General features: G+C 41.6%; 1 protein-coding gene across 3 annotated transcripts in view; it reads left to right on the top strand.

Moving 5' to 3' along the window:
- Positions 1 to 17,264, top strand: part of RERE (arginine-glutamic acid dipeptide repeats) — a 422,365-nt gene that overhangs the window by 155,296 nt on the left and 249,805 nt on the right. For all 3 annotated transcript variants that reach the window (XM_059138457.1, XM_059138460.1, XM_059138459.1), the window contains exon 2: positions 16,718 to 17,186. In XM_059138457.1, the coding sequence (XP_058994440.1) occupies positions 16,862 to 17,186 (325 nt within the window). In that variant the 5' untranslated portion in view covers positions 16,718 to 16,861. The remainder of the gene's footprint in view (positions 1 to 16,717; positions 17,187 to 17,264) is intronic.

Here is a 17,264-nt window from a genome sequence, read left to right as displayed (position 1 = left end):
TATTTTTTATTTTTTATTTATTTTTTTTTTTTTTAAAGATTTTATTTATTTATTTGACAGAGAGAGATCACAAGTAGGCAGAGAGGCAGGCAGAGAGAGAGAGAGGAGGAAGCAGGCTCCCCGCTGAGAGAGAGAGCCCGATGCGGGACTTGATCCCAGGACCCTGAGATCATGACCTGAGCCGAAGGCAGTGGCTTAACCCACTGAGCTACCCAGGTGCCCCTATTTTGGTTTTTTAAAAGAAGAAGCTGTATCTCAAAATTTTAAAGAAGGACACACACACACACACACACACACACAAAATAAGGTTAAATACAATGAAGGGATAGATATGACTGTAAAAATGAAAATTCAAAAAGATTTTAAGAAAGGAATTGATAAGATGTTGGTTGAAAAGGAAAAAGAAAAATTAAAAAAAAAAAAAAGAAAATGAAGAAAACTAACTTTGACAGAACGGAGAATCACGGGAAAAAAGCCATGAATTCTATGTGCTGCATTCCCCTAGCACTGGAGTTCTGTAGTTCTCACTGATCGGTGAGCTTGGTCTTGACTGGTTATTCTTGCTGATCTTCTGGGGGAGGGGCCTGATGTAGTGATTCTGAAAAGTCTTTGTCCAAGGTGAAACTGCACCACCCTTGTCAGGGGCCAGGCTAAGTCATCTGCTCAGGTTTGCCCTCAGAGCTTTTGTTCCCTTAATGCTTTCTATACAGCTTTGGAGGATGGGAATGAAAATGGTGACCTCCCAAGCTCCAGCCCTGGAGGAGCTGGGAACTCAGGGTCCCATTTTTCAGTGAGCCCTCAGAGAAAAGCAGTCACTCCAGTTTCTTGTTCTCCAGCTCTGCTCCATGGTCATCTGGCCTGTTACTGAGCCTTCTTGTCTCTGGCACACAGTCCTGTTTAGAGTCTTCAAACCCAGCAGATTTCTGCAGCACGGTGCCATGCTGCTTCCACCTGGGGGAGGAAGGGGGAGCCTGCCCGGATCTGCTGCTTGTTGGGTTCTTGCTGGAAGAGTAATGGCCCAACTCTGCTGGGATCACGGTTTATGGCAACCCCTACCGGAAAGCCCATGCCTGGGCTCAGTCTTTGCAGCTGGTTTCCCCGCTTTGATACTTAGGAGCTGTGCCACACTCAGGCATCCCTGGTCATTCTGTGACCCCAAGGTCCTGAGACCACACTGTGGTCTAAGCGCTGGAGCAATGTACCTCCATGGAGCAGACTTCTAAAAATTCTGATTTTGTGTTCTGCTGTTCTATCTTACTAGTTGGTTGATCTAGGCACCCTCACCCCCCACCCCCGGGTCTGTCTTCCCAAATATCACCTTGGATTCACTTCTCTGCATGTCCTACCTTCCATACAGTGGTTGCTTTTCTGTTCATAGAACTGCTGCTATTCGGTTTTTTTTTTTTTTCTTCCCCCTTTTAAAACTTTTTATTTATTTATTGGACAGAGAGAGAGAGATTACAAGTAGGCAGAGCAGCAGGTGGGGGTGCAGGGGAAGCAGGCTTCCTGCTGAGCAGGGAGCCTGATGCAGGGCTCTATCCCTGGAGCCTGAGATAATGATCTGAGCCAAAGGCAGAGGCTTAACCACAGAGCCATCTAGGCGCCCTGAATTGCTGCTATTTTATTCTTCAGTCTCCTTTTGAGTTTTTAGGTGTTCAGAATGGTGTGCTAACTATTTAGCTGAATTCCTGGGACCAATGAAATTTAAGTCTCCTATTCCTCTGCCATCTTGCTTTGCCATCTTGCTCTTCCCTCCAGGCTCTGGTATATTCTTAAGCTATTTTTTATTTTGCAAAGGGACTCTGTACAAACTGTGATGGTACAGTGGGGCTAAACATACTAGGGCTTGAAGCCATGTATGGTGTATCTGAATAGCCAGAGAGGTTAGAGCTCGCACTTAGCAGTGGGAACTTCAGGAGACACTCTGTTGGTCTGTGCTGTACCATGCCTCCTTCCATAGTTTCCTTCTATTCACTTACAGTTTCTTCATTTTTATGTTTCAGAATGGTAAGTGTCCATGTGGCTCTTGCACCCACAAATTTGACTGTTGTGCTTTTCAGCTTCTCGTTGTATATCACTTAACTGCTCTTGGCGTCTTGGTTACCCTTCTTGGTCATGGAGAGACTTTAGTGCTGAGAAAACATTAGCGGTGCTGCCATCACTGCTGATAAATGATGGCAGCTGTATAATTATATGTAAGAATGCTTATTTAGAAATGTCGACTGTCTTACTGGGAAGTGACCCTTCCCCTCTTTTTATGGTTATTCTTATTCTGAATGTTAATATAATCAGTCTTTTGGCCCAGGAAGTACAAGGAATCTAAAATAGTCAACTGTGGGTCATACTTGCACTGTTCACGTTACCTGGACTTCATGCTTACCACTGTTCGCATATGTAGGAGATGGTATTTCTATAGCATACTGGATATAGTTTGCAAGTGCTTATATGGGACTTTGAAAAATTCATTGTATATTCTCTACTATAAGATAGGAAATAACAGGGGCGCCTGGGTGGCTCAGTGGGTTGAAGCCTCTGCCTTCGGCTCAGGTCATGATCCCAGGGTCCTGGGGTCGAGCTCCGAGTTGGGCTCTCTGCTTGGCAGGGAGCCTGCTTCCTCCTCTCTCTCTGCCTGCCTCTCTGCCTACCTCTGATCTCGCTCTCTGTCAAATAAATAAATAAAAATGTAAAAAAAAAAGGTAGGAAATAACAATGAGGAAAGATAATCGAAATTGAATTTACCTAAAATATCCAATAAAGTGTTTTCCAAATTTGTAATGGGAAATTTGAGCATCTTCTATGAACCATACATTTTTGTGTCAGATCTCTAGGCATAAAATGACTACATTCAGTTTCTGATACAGACTCTTTGATGAACATAGTTTCAGATTCTGGAAGGTCACCATGCATGAAAGAATTTGTTCATAGAGGAGGTAGCAAATGACAGAAGAATATTGCATTTTCTCTTATTGTTGAAAACATCTTTTCTGTCATTAGCCAGAATTTGGTAATTTGATCTTTTAAAATTATATTTCCAGAGTATGATTTTTTGAATTTGGCACTGTTTCCTTTCTTTCATTGATTAATGTAATCATAATTTTCTTGATAAGATGCATAGATTTTTAATCTAGGTATGCCTTTCATATTAAACATTTAAAAATAATACTTCTTAAAAATAATTCTTCTTTAGGATTCAAATTATGGCACCAACTAAACATCACTAATGAGCCTATTAAACTTTGTTTTTCTGGGATTGAACTTCTATTTTGAATTCAATGCTTAATCACTATATTTTCTTTCTTTCTTTTTACGTAGACCTTAAACGTACAGTGTTCACTTTAGGGCCTCAGAAATATTACCTATGGAAGTTATTTTTAAAATCCAGTACTTCTCTTTTATTAATTTGCAAGGAGAGAACCTTTCAAACAGCATACCCTACCCTTAAGTCTTCATTTGGACCACAGGTGTATTTCCCTTTGAAATAGGGTAGGGGAGTGTTCCCCTCTTATGTCTTCCTAGAGTGGAAACCAACTAAGACTGTAGCAGCCTAGATTTTATTAAATGCAGCATTTGGTACCATCATTAATACAGAATTTGTCTATAGGCAATTTTTACATTTGTAGTGGATTTCTCTGTGAATAAATCCCTCTATTGTTTTCGTTTTGGGATTTTCAGAATGTGTTTTTTTTTTTTTTTTTTTTTTTTAAAGATTTATTTATTTATTTATTTGTCAGAGAGAGAGAGAGAGCGAGCGAGAGTGAGCACAGGCAGATAGAGTGGAAGGCAGAGTCAGAGGGAGAAGCAGGCTCCCCGTGGAGCAAGGAGCCCGATGCGGGACTCGATCCCAGGACGCTGGGATCATGACCCGAGTTGAAGGCAGCTGCTTAACCAACTGAGCCACCCAGGCGTCCCCAGAATGTGGTCTTGATGCAGTCTTTCCACCATCTTGTTACTGTAGCTTCACTGGTCATTCACAAATTTAGTTGGCCTCTCAGTGGTTTCTTACTTGCTGCAAATTATTTTCTTGCCACCTTGGAATATTTCAGCCCTATATTTCAACCATCTAGTCACATGGTTGTTGATACTACTTTTATGGTGAGGACTCCTAGGTTTACATGCCCAAAGCTTTCTGACCTCTCAACTCTGCTTAGCTATCTACTAGCCATCTCAAATTTAACATGTTTCAAACAGAATTCCCAGTTTTCTTTCTTGTCCCAAGATCAGGAAACGACAGCTCAGTTGCTCAGGCCTAGATCTGGGCCCCTTCTTTGTCTCATTCTATATCCAGTCTGACAACAGATTGTGATGGCTTTGCTTGAATAGTCTGTGTTCTGACTTCTGCTAGTGCCCATGTGACCACTACCTTGCTGGAATCAGTAGTTTGCTTATCCCTACAGCAGCCAGAGGGAATCTATATAATGTAACTCAGTTACTTCTCTCTGCAAGACCCTACAGTGGCTTTTCTCTTATTTCAGTAAATGCTCCCAGCTTCCTCTCATCTCTGGCTTTCTTCTTGTCTCCACCGCTCTGGCCACCTTGGCCTTCTGCTGCTGTTTGGATATGCCAGGCACGCTTCTGTCTCAGGCCTTCATTCTTGCTTTTTTCTCTCTAGCTGGAGTGCTTTCCTCCTGGCTAACCACACAACTTGCTCACTTACTTTCTTTTAAGTCAAATGACCTCTTATGAGTGATTACCATAAATAGCTTAACAGCCTTTCATCATCTTTTCTGGATTTGCTTTTCTCCATCGCACTTATCACCAGGTAGTAAACTATGTATTTTCCTGTTTGTTTGCCTTCTCTCTCTCTCTTCCTTCTAAACTCTCAGCTCTGTCTGAGGTTAGAGATTTCATGTATTCTGGTCACACATGGATATTTGCTGAGTTAGTGGAAGAAGTAACCGAGAGTCTGCTCTGGACTTTGTGTGTATTTGATGATCAGTGTTGTGGTCCAGGCCCTGGGACTTGCAGTATACCCTGCTCACTCACTGCTTGCCTGCCTCTGTAGCTGAGTAGATCTGGTGGCTCTTCTGTTTTTCTCTGACTGACCACAGGCCAACAGAGATGGCAGGGCAATACATGCGGTCAACCTAGAGAGTGTCACACCCAGTTAGAGTAGCTCACACATACGGTGCCTGGGTGGCTCAGTTGGTTAAGCTGCTGCTTTCAGCTCCCATCATGATCCCAGAGTCCTGGGATCGAGCCCCGGCATCGGGCTCCCTGCTCAGGGAAGAGCCAGCTTCTCCCTCTTCCTCTGCCTGCTGCTCTGCCTACTTGTACAATCTATCTCTGTGTCAAACAAAACAAAACAAAACACAAAAACCTTTAGACTAGCTCACACATAGAAAATGGCCAGTTGAGTTTTGGCTTAGACTTCTTTTAGTCAGGGCTATTTTTCGTTTTCATCTAAGGGTCAGATTCTAAGTGTTTTTAGAAGGACTGCTCCAGTGAGTTTATGATTCTGTTTTTCCCTTGATGTAATTTGTACCCCTGGATTAGAAGTGTATTATGAATGCTTTTGGTTTTTCATATGTGTGTGAAGTATAATTGTATTAACTATAAAATTCACCCTGTCATCAAATGCTGAGAGCTTCTGTGCCATGGTTGGGAATTATTTTGAATCTTGGAACCCTGCAGACTTAAAGCCACCCTGTCCCTCTTACAGGCTTTTGAACATGTTGGATAAAGGTGGTAAACCTGACTACATATTCCTATGTATTAAAGATTGCTGTGGTCCAAAGAAGATTCTCTTTCATTTCTAGCATTACATGAAATAAAACTTCTCCTTCTATATGTTTAATTAATTATTCTTTTACAGCTTTAAGAGGTGGTGTTAGTTCCAGAGGTAAAAGCTCATCCTTACTTTAGCCAGGTTTATCTTTTTTCTTAGCTGGAGAAGCTTGAGCTTTTTCTTACTTGTTTGTAGCATTGCTGTTTGTGTGTTTGAATAGCTTTATTGAAATATGATTCACATATAATTTACCCATTTAAATTATACATTTAATGGCTTTTAATATATTCACAGATAGGTGCAACCATCACCACAGTCAATTCTAGAACATTTTTATCACTCCTAAAAGGAACCTAGTAACCATAGCAGTCCCATGACCCCCCACCCCCAATCTGCTTTGTATCTCTGTGGATTTGCCTTTCCTGGACACATCTGTGACTGGCTTTCCCCCCCATGTATCATAATGTTTTCCAGGTTTTATTCATGTTGTAACATGTATAAGTATTTTACTTCTTTTTATTGCTGAATAATGTTCTGTTGTGTGGATGTATTTTAGTCATCCCTCTGCTTAGGGTTCTATTTATGGCTGTGCTTTGGGAAAGTGAGTTTAGGAATTCTATATCCTTTCATATCAGGGACTTGGATTCACAGGCATTTGGTTTCCCTCATACTTGGCATTGTGGACATCAGGTTTTCTCTTTAATTATATGATAACAGAAGCATCCACTTGGCCCCATGATTAGGCAAGTCACTGACAAGTAATACTACTCCTAACAACCCTTCAGGGCTTGCCAGGGAACATCAAGATTTTCAGGATATATTATTTCTGTTTTCCTAATTCAGTGTCAGGGACCTGTGTAATACTATTTCAGGCAGTGCTTTGAATTAGTCTAGCTTTTTGCAGAGAACAAAAAACATGCCATCTTAGAGTTTTTGTAATGGTGTTTGCTTTATGGATTGCATATTACGTAAGCATAATTACGAACAAAACAACACACATGCTTATTAGCCCCTTGAAATCTCTGTGATAGAATTTATTTGTTTAAAGCAGCGGTTCTCAACTGTAAGCAACTTTGCTTCCCAGAGGATAGGTGTCAATATTTGGAGTTATTTTTTGTTGTCCTGATTGGAGCAGAGGGTTGTGATATTACAGCCTGCATGGGTTGAGACCCAGGGATAATACATAGGACAGCCTCCCCACAACAAAGGATGATTTGGCCCCAAATGTTTATCATGCCACAGTTGAGAAAGCCTGCTTTAGAGTGACCATTGAATTTTCTTTAATCCACTGAGCAGAAGTGACGTAGCTCTAGGCAGTGTGCAAGGCAAAAAATTCAGTGTGTATTGGGTAGAACTTCACATTTAACAATATAGGAGAGCAGTTGCTTATATTGAATGAGTTTGTGTGTTCTTTAAGGGATGCTTGAATGGTTGATTAGTTATTTCCTTGTTGGAAACCACCTTGGACACCTCATCTTTCCTTACTCCTACTTCATATAAAAAGAGTATATATTGTTTGTTATTTAAACAATTTAATTGAGTTGTTAATTGTAATCTAGAGTTTTGCTGTTTCGGGTGCTTTGCAGGTTCTTTGTTTTGTGATTGTTATGTGTTTTTGGAAGAAATTGTCAAGAGTCCACTAATCTTTATTCTTTCCACTTTTCCCCAAGCTTCAGAGGGAGGAAATGTTACTCTAAGCATTATATCCACTTTTGAATAAGCGACAGTCATTCAGCACTTCCTTCTGTTTTGATATCACAGAGGTCCCTCCCTGAATTTGACTGGTGTGTCCCATCTCCGTTATGTTCTTTCAGTACCGGGTATGCTAACTCATGATTGATTGAGTTTAAGTATTCATTAACCCCAAATGTAGAGAATTGTTGGAGTTGCATGTATAGCCACTCATTCGCTTATATTGTTGAGCTTGTCGGGTGGAAGAACTTCACAACTCATTTTTTTTTTTTTTTTACACAGAAGAACTACTCTTAATACCACATCAGTTTTGGGTAAAACATAGTCTTACCTCTGCATGGGGTCACAGACCTGCTGACCCCATATTTCAGTGTTACCTTGCAGGTTCGTAGGTGATTTCTCTGCCATATTTTGAAGTATTCTCTGCAGCAGGTTGCTGTTTATGAGAATACCGTATTTCTTATCCAGTGAGGGCAAGTGTTGGAGTGACATTTTCCTTTCTAGAGCAAAAGTCATTAATTACATTTTCTCTCCCAGGATGTTGATATGAAAAGGAACAGGAGAAGAAAATTGGTTTCCTTTTGAAAGCAAGTTGCCCAACTGTAGCATGCCTTTTTGGTTTTCCTTGGCATGCAGGCTGCAGCTGCTTCTCTTAGAGGCAGGGCCCGGAAGATGGGGTAGCTTTCTTGTGTCTTCTGCATTTGGACCATCTCATTTTGTTCCTAAGAGAGAATGCTAAATGCGGAAATGGCAAAGGCAGAAGTTCTTGGGGTGCTTTGGTTCCTGATCTAGGCTTTCAGAGACAGGGGATTGGAAAGCAAGCTTGTTCAGATGGAGCTAACAACTCCTACACCTCCGGTCAGACAAGGTCAATGTTTCCAAAATGTTCCTTTTGTCTCAAGAGTCTTCAGTGACACCTGTTTGCTTAGCCTGTTGTTTTGGATAACTTAGCTTTTAAGGATGGATAATTTAAGGCAATATGGCCTTGTGGTTAAGAGTATAGGCCCCGGAGGCTGCGGCCTGGTTATATATCCTAGATCTAACACATAATTGTGTGATTTGGGTCTACTTGCTCAGCTTCTCTGTGGTTGCTTTTGCATTGGAAAATGTACATAACAATAGTACGATTGAACAGAGTTAGATTGGTCATATGTCCTGGTTTACATGTTTTTTTTCTTGAATAATTACTAATCTGGTGAAGATTAAATGGATTAATGTGTAAAATGCTTAGGGCATTTTAAGTGCTCAGTGAGTGATAGTTGCTTTATTATTTTAGGAACCTCCATTAACTGTCCTCCCCATGTGCCCCTCCCCCAGCCCATTTCCTACTGGTTTTTCCCTATAGTTCCCATTAAGGATGGTGATTAACCCACCTTTCTTCTTACTGTACTTCTTTGCACCTGAAATGTTTTCTCTATCTTTTTGCTCATCCTTACCCTGTTCAGGGTTTATGATCCAGCCTGAGCACCACTTCACTTGTGTGCTCATGAAATATTTTCTTTCCCAAATAAAAGTCTTATCATAGTGCTCTCTTGACTTACCTAGCTTATGTGTGAGACGGAGGGCAGGAAAAGATGATTTATTGCTCATCTTTGCATACCAGGCAGAGTTAGGATTTGAGAAATCTGAGAATACCAGAGGGGGTAGAAACAGTCAAGGGTCAATTTCTCATGGAGCTTCTAGCTTCTGGACAGCTGCTAATCAAGTCACACAAATAACTGTGAACTTACAGTTGTAGAAAGTGTTGCAAAGGGATTTAACCTAATCATTTTGGACAGGAAAAGACATCTCAAGGAAGTTGTTGTTGAGCTGTGACCTGAAGGAAGAGTAGGAGACACATAGGTTAAGAAAGGAGAGAAGCATCACAGACCAAAGGAAGAACCTGAGCAAAGTACATGCTCTGGGCAGGGGGGCGTGTGGTATATTCAGGGAACTGAGGGAAGGAATGCCAGAGTGGTGTGAGATGAGTCAGATAAGATGAAGGGCTTGGAACATTGGTGTGGCTTAGTCAGAGGAGTATGCAGCTCTTGGTCTTGGGGGATTATGAGTTTAAGCCCCACATTAGAGGTAGAGATAACTTAAGAAAACATTAGAAAAAAATAAAAGGGCCTTGTAGATCATGTTATGATTTGGGTTTTTAGCCAACAGAAGTGGGAAGTCATTGAATGACCATTTTTAAGGTGTGATTGACATAATCATATCAGCCTTTTGAGAGGTGTACCCTTGGCTGGAGTGTAGAAGGAGAACTGTAAGGGCTCATAGTGGATTTGAAGAGAAGCTAGTTGAAGTGGTCCAGAAAAGCCATCCTAGAAGCTGTAACTGAGGTTGTGATGTTGGAGGTGTCCTGAAGTAGAGGAGGTTGAGAGAAATTTATTAGGTAACAGTGACAGGGTCGGTTGATGCTAGGGTGAAAGGTGGTCACTAATGATGCTGCCCGGGTGTCTCGCTGGCATGACAAGGATGAGGAGGGAGAGAGAGAGACCAGTCACTGAGAGAGACCATTTAGAAGAAGGGCTCATTTGGGGCCAGAGCATGCCTTTAGTTTGGATATGTTGAGGTACCTTTGAGATCTCCAGGAGGAGACTTGAGGTGGACAGTTTTCATTCTGTGGAGGTTTGGTAGACATGTCCGTTTGTGGTCACTTGTGTGTTTGTGTTACCTGTGGGCTGGTGGACGTGTATGAGATTGATGAGGATAGAAGTCGAGGATGAGAAAGGGGACACCGTGCCCTATAGAACTCCTGCTCTGGCTGGTGGGGTACTGGGGGGCAGAGGGTCAGGTTGATAGACCCAGGAGAGGACTGTGCCAGGTAATCCAAAGGTGAGCAGCCTTTCCAGAGGGAGGGTGTGTGTTCAGCGGAGTGGTCAAATGATAATGAGGTTGACACTCTACAGTGGGTTTGGTACAGAGAGGAAATTGCTGTAATGGGAGTTGTTCCAGTAAACATGCTATGATAGCCATGGTCCTTGTCAGTTAGTGGAGAATGACCATAGGCTAGCAGTGCCTGATGGCAGTGGGATGAGCGATGGCCCTTTTACAGGCAGACTGGGAGTACTGGGAGCCTTCCTGGAGTGAGGCGGCAGAAATGCCTGAGGCCCTGAAGGTGAGCTGAGGTTAGGCAGACCAAGGGGAGGAGGTGAGTATTCTAAGCACATGGGTTCCTGAGAAGGAAGGGAGTGCTTTGAGGGGGCTGGAGCGCACGGGAGAGGTGGAGAGGGAGCTGGCGAAGCCAAAGGACAGTCAGGACATGAGGTTCTTCCCAGTCTTTGGAAGTGAATTGTACTTTATTTTATTTTTTTTTAATTTTTAAAAAAAGATTTTGTTTATTTATTTGACAGACAAATCACAAGCAGGCAGAGAGGCAGGCAGAGAGAGAGGAGGAAGCAGGCTCCCCGCTGAGCAGAGAGTGCGATGTGGGGCTCTATCCTAGGACCTTGGGATCATGACCCGAGCCAAAGGCAGAGGCTTTAACTCACTGAGCCACCCAGGCACCCCTGAATTGTACTTTAAAGGCTGGATTGTGTGGGGGTGTGAATTATACCTGTTTAAAAAGAGTGGTGCAGTGTCGGACATGCTGGCTGGCTGCATTGCGGGGAAAATTGGAAGGAGGGCAAAAAACAAAATTTTAGTGGCAGAGATCAGTTTGAAGGCAGTTGTATTAGTCTCTGTGAAAGATGTTGATGCCTTGTCACTGAATCGGGGGGAGCAGTAGATAACATTATAGAGATATTCAGGCTGTGACTGGTGGACCCTAAGAGCTGAGCCAAATACTTGCTGTGTGATTGGGAATTTGACAAACAAATATTTCTTGATGTGGTTGAATGAGGAAAAATTAATTGTACTTCACTAGCTGCATTGGTGAGTCAAGTGTCCTATAGAATTTGGCTTGAGTAACTGGGATTATTAGCATTCAGGGAGTGAGACCTCAGGAGGAAGTGGCAACTTTTCATGGACAATGGAGATGATCTTTTTGAATTTTTGTCATTTGTAGTCCGTTCTACACAATTTAGTTCTCAGTCGTACAGTAGAATGCCCCCATCCCCAGCCTGCGCCACAAGAGGCACTAAACCCTGGAGGGTAGGCATGATGTTTGGCTACGTTTGTATCTTGCATAGCACAATATACTATTGGGTATTATCTGCTGGTGAGAGTTTGCATCTGTAAAGCACTTCACAGTCTATAAGTGCATATGCATAAAGTGTGCTTAATTAACTTAATTCTCAAAGCAGTTCTGGGAGGTCGCTGGTGATTGTCCTTATTTTATAGCAGTGAAACGGATTTGGAGAGGTAGAGTGATTTGCCCAAGGCAGTTCAGTACATAGCAGTGCCAAGATCTTGGGTCTTGGCTTTTCAGTCCAGTTCTGACATGGGTCTAACCTCCTGAGACTGCTTAAATAGTGTCAGGAAATGGTTTTCTTAAAATGAGATTTGGGCCCTGAGCATGACAGGAATTTTAGCATTTTCTGAATTGGTTCTGGTAAGTCGTGTTGAGGGGTTTGTGAGCGGTTGTTGGTTTCACTTTAAGAGCCAAATGATGTTTATGCGGAGGGTGAACTAGCTGAAGTTATAAAGAGTAGTAGTTCTGTATCACTGACTCTTGAAGGCCTTTGACTTTGATAAGATGAGAGCACAGCTAGGCTGGCTGACCAGATTTTTATCAGTTAAGATAAAATGATGAAGTGCAACCTGATAAATGTGGGAACTACTGAGAAGAATACATGTTTTTTTTATTAGTCCTAGGGGTGCTGCTTTTGGAAATTTGTAAGTTGCAGGTCTGTTTTGAATATGCTCTCCACTCAAGCATGAGTACTAAAGGTTTTTGTGGGTCTAAAAAATTTTATCAGAAAAGCTATGCACATTCACTTCCTTGGTGATCTTATTCAATCTCATGGCTTTAAAAATGAAATTAAAAGTAAATCTTTATCTCCAGCATGGACCTCTGCCTACTGAAGATCTTTGTGTGCTTTTTATAAGCCTCTCAAACTTAGCATGTTTGTACCTGAGCTCTTAATTTTCTTCCAAAACTCATATAACGCCTGCTTCGTCATCCAGCTGCTCATGCCAGAGCACTTGGAGCTGTTCCTGGCTTCTTTCCGTCCCACCTCACCTCCCAGTTTGTCAGCACATCCAGTTTGCCACTTACCTTAAAAGCACACAGAAAATAAGACTTCTCCCCTTCTCTGCCCGTGCCGTGCTGGTCTGTCTCAGCTGCCTCTGCCTCTTACCTGGCTTATTATATAGTAAGCCTCCTCCCTCACTGGTCTTCATGCTGTAACCCCTGCATCCCTTTAGGTTTTTTCTCAACGATTAGAGTGATCTTAAACATAGTCAGATCATGTCTTTCTCTGTTACTCAGATCCCTGCAGTAGCTGAAGTGTCATTCAAGTCACTTCATGTCACTTCATGACACTTGAGTAAAGGCTCCAGCTTTCTTACACTGGCTTGCAAGGCAGGATTCCGCTGCCACTTCACCTCTCTGAACTCATCTCCTTCCACTTTCCCTCTTCCTCATGCCACTGCAGCCCCACTGGCCTCCTGGATCTTGTGTGTGCTCAGCTCACTTCTGTCTCTGGACATTTGCACCTCCTCCCTCTCTGCTGGAATAAGCTCCTTTCATGTACCCCACGGCTTTAACAAAGCCCAAGGCCTTCCTTGCAAGTCTCCCACACTGAGTCCTGTTCTACCCCCCCTCTGGATTCCTTACTTAAGATCTTCTCATATACTGTATACATATCATTCTTTTGATTATGGTGTCTTTCCATTCCCTGGACCATCAACTCCACAAGAGCAGGGAAGTTTGTGTGTGGTTCTCTCCTGCTTTCCTCAAACCTAGAGCAGTAAGTAGTACACAGTAGGCATTTGGTAGACATTTGTTCAGTGAATAGACTTGTGACTCTGAACATGTTCTAGATTAGATTTTCTTTTTTCTTTTGTTTTTAAAGTATTTTATAGTGGTATGCGAGTGGCTCAGGAAATTAAGCATCCAACTCTTGATTTTGGCTTAGGTCATGATCCTTGGGGTTGTGGGATGGAGCCCTGCATGGGTCTCTGAGCTCAGTGGGGAGTCTGCTTGGGGTTCTCTCTCCCTCTGCCCCTCCCCCCAACTTGTGTGTGAGTGTGCCTCGCTTTTGCTCTCTCAAATAAATAAAAAAATAAAATCTTAAAAAGTATCTTATGGTTTTTGTTTAACTGGGTTGAGCAAGTGAATCAACAGAAATATCTTCAGTATTTTTGTCTTTGTTACTGGATAAAAATTTCTTTTGGGGAAGGGAAGGGCAAAGTGAGTGTGTTTCCTAAATCTGTCTGTGCAAATTATCAGCCTGGATGCTTGCAGGAAAAGTTAGCACCGATGAAGAGCTGGTGACTTTGGGGCACAGATTACAACCTGAGTAGTAGGTTATAATTGGGTCGGATGGGGCTTCCTTGGGCAGAATCATTGGCTGTATGGCTTCATGCACATGATTTCTTCTCAGTTTCCCTTCTGTAGTCTATAAAGTGGGGATGGTGACTTCTGTCAAGTTCACTGAGCTGCTGAGAAAGAATTGAATGAGATCATGGCAGGAACCTGCTCTATAAACCCCTTATTGTTAACAAAAATGCTATTGTATTGATAGATCATTTCTAGCAAATTGAAATGACATCTACACTTGTCATTGCCATCTGGTTTCTCTCTGGATTTCTTTCCTTAAATGTCACATTATTATTGTGTGTTGGTCATTGTATAATGAGGCTCAGAAAAAATCTGATTAGTATGGTAAATGCAGAGGGAAAAAAATACATCCCTGTTGCACTGTGTTTTAGAGTCAAATGTAAATGGTAATTGGTTGACTTTTGCTTTGGATTATCACTGTTCTTAGTTACCTGAAAGTTTTGGATATACACACGGGGCTTTATTTTGTGGATGTCCTCTGTTGTTTCTTGAATTTTTCTTTCTTGCTTAGTCTTGGCAGAGATAACTCAAATTTCTTTGAAAATAGAAGCTTGTATATATGATTTTTAAAGGAGTAGTTGAATGTATGACATGGACTTAATATTTCTTTCCTTTCTGAGTGCTGAAAAAATATTTTTACATAATTTTCTGATTATCTTGTTAACCCTGGAGAGAATGCTCTTTTTCTTAAATTCATCAGATGTCTGTCCTTGAGCTATATCTGAGAAGTTTTCAGCCTAAGCTGCTTGTTCTTATTAGATTCCAAGTAGACCTTGTTGTGTTTTCAGTGTCAAAGAGGAACGTTTTATTTTTTTTAATTTTTTTATTTTTTAAAGATTTTATTTATTTATTTGACAGAAATCACAAGTAGATGGAGAGGCAGGCAGAGAGAGAGAGAGGGAAGCAGGCTCCCCGCTGAGCAGAGAGCCGATGCGGGACTCGATCCTAGGACCCTGCGATCACGACCTGAGCCTAAGGCAGCGGCTTAACCCACTGAGCCACCCAGGCGCCCTAGAGGAACGTTTTAAAAACGGTGTTTGCTAATAGTTTTCTTTCTTGCATGATTGGCTTGTTCATGCTTTAAACTTCAGCCCAGTGGAGAAAGTAGTATGTCTCCTTGTGTATTTTCAGTTGCTAATACTAGTGGCCTTCAGGGACTTGGGAGTATATTACTGTCTGTTTAGCAGATTATTCATCTAGGCAAAACTTTTGCAGGCACTAGGATAATTTTTCATTTTCTTGAAATATGTTTAGAAAATTGAAATCCTATCAGAAGCCTATTTCCTATGTAGAAGGAAGTAATCCAAGTCTATGCTACACGCTTTCTTTCTTCTGACTTTAAGTTGTCAGCCATTATTATTCCTTTATAGGTCTGTCTTCCATAGGTGCTTGTGAATATTTTATATTTTCTTGAATGCCTGAGGATATTTGAAGTGCTTATGGAGAGGTCTTTTCTGGTGTCAGAGTTGACCTAAAAGCTTTAGAGAGAGAATATAATCATTTTGGATGGTTTTGGCATGACCAAATAGAATTTTCTCTGTGTTTAAATATAATAGAATAGACCAAATAGACCAAATAGAAGTTTCTCTGTGTTTTTCTGTGTGTGTAATTGCAAGTTGATTTGTTTGTTGTTGTCTGAATAAAGAGGACCAATCTTTTGTTTGTTTGCATGTGTCGTTTTCTGTCTGGCCCTAGTAACCTAAGAAGCAGATGGTTCTCATATTGATCAGTTGTTTGCTTTTGGGGGGGTGGGTAGGGGCACTTAGAGCATTGAGGGCAAGGACTCTTGAATTTTTTCCTCATTGTGTCTTCAGTTCCAAACACCTGGCATGTAGATAGTATTTAGTATAGATTGTTCAACAAATGAGAGATGTTGAGGAAGATGATTCAGGATGGCAAGAGATAAATTACTGGTAATTATGACTGTCCTAAAACTGACTTGTAAACAAAATAGTCCATGTCCATCTGTCACTGTCCTCCCCTCACCCTGTAAAATTTTTACAAGAATTGTGTTGGGTTGAGATTGGAGAGTCTCTTTCCTCATTGTAAAGTCTTACAAACTTCAGTCTTTCCTTGTTGAGCTTAGTTCTAGAGAGGAGTTTACTAGGGAGGTTATTAATAGTGGAAATTTGAAAGCATGTAAAAACCACCTAATATTCCCTAAAGATGGAAGATTGTTTTTGGAAGCTGTTTTGTCAAGGCAGAGATAATTCAGAGATACCATTTCTCCTGGAAAATAACTAGAGCAGGAGACTTAGAAGATGGGAAGAATTGCAATTGAAGGCAAGACTCTTGCTTTGAGGGTCATCACTTTTATTTGAGTCAATACCTGTGTTTATTCTTGAGAGGAGCTCTGGAAATTTGGCAATGTGGCTGGAAAGAGTTTTCAGAAGATAGTTCCCTGTGAGAGACATCTTGAGACATTTTTCCAGGCTATCCAATTATTTTTTAAACCCCCTCCCCCGTGTTAATACTTTTAGTATATAGGTTCTTGCCCTTGTAAATTAATATTATGGGTTATGAAGCTCCTTTTATGTAATTATACCCATTATATATTGTGTATTAGGTATGCGTTACTTTTTCCTTCAAAAGAAGAGAACAATTGATGAACAGAAAGTGTGGTTTACTATTATGCATTGAGATGTTTTCATTATTGGTGTGGTAGTAAATCCCAAGCCATAAACTAGCTGAGGCCAAAAACTTCACATACTTTGTATCACTTGTCCTAACTTTTTCCAGTGGTTTGCCAGGTTTTGGGGGCTAAAACATGAGTCAGTAAGAGATTCATTTAACAAAGCATTATTTTAGGAAGGAAATATGAGAAAATGTTAAAGTAAAATCAGTTTCTCTTTCTCTCTTTTCTTGCCTAGCGTTTTTGAAACGTTGGGGTAGTTGGAGTGGTTGGATTTTCCCTGGAATTGAGTGAGAAATTCAGAAGACTGAAGCCCAGGCTTACTGTCTACCTTTCACGGAGGCCTAGCCGTGAGAGGACAGAAGAAGGCACGTGGAGAATCATGACAGCTGATAAAGACAAAGACAAAGATAAAGAGAAGGACCGGGACCGAGATCGGGACCGAGAGAGAGATAAACGAGACAAAGCAAGAGAGGGTGAGAATTCAAGACCACGCAGGAGCTGCACCTTGGAAGGAGGAGCCAAAAATTATGCTGAGAGTGACCACAGCGAAGATGAGGATAATGACAATAATAGTGCCACCACGGAGGAGTCCACGAAGAAGAACAAAAAGAAACCACCGAAAAAAAAATCTCGTTATGAAAGGACAGACACTGGTGAGATAACCTCTTACATCACTGAGGATGACGTCGTCTACAGACCAGGAGGTAAGGAGCACAGTGTTTGTGGTGGCGAAATGTCATCTGCATTTACAGGCCTGTTTACACGTTAGGGAAGACAGGAGA

This window comes from Mustela lutreola, chromosome 10 (assembly GCF_030435805.1).
Source record: "Mustela lutreola isolate mMusLut2 chromosome 10, mMusLut2.pri, whole genome shotgun sequence".
NCBI lineage: Eukaryota > Metazoa > Chordata > Mammalia > Carnivora > Mustelidae > Mustela > Mustela lutreola.
This window is presented reverse-complemented; position numbering and strand designations above follow the sequence as displayed.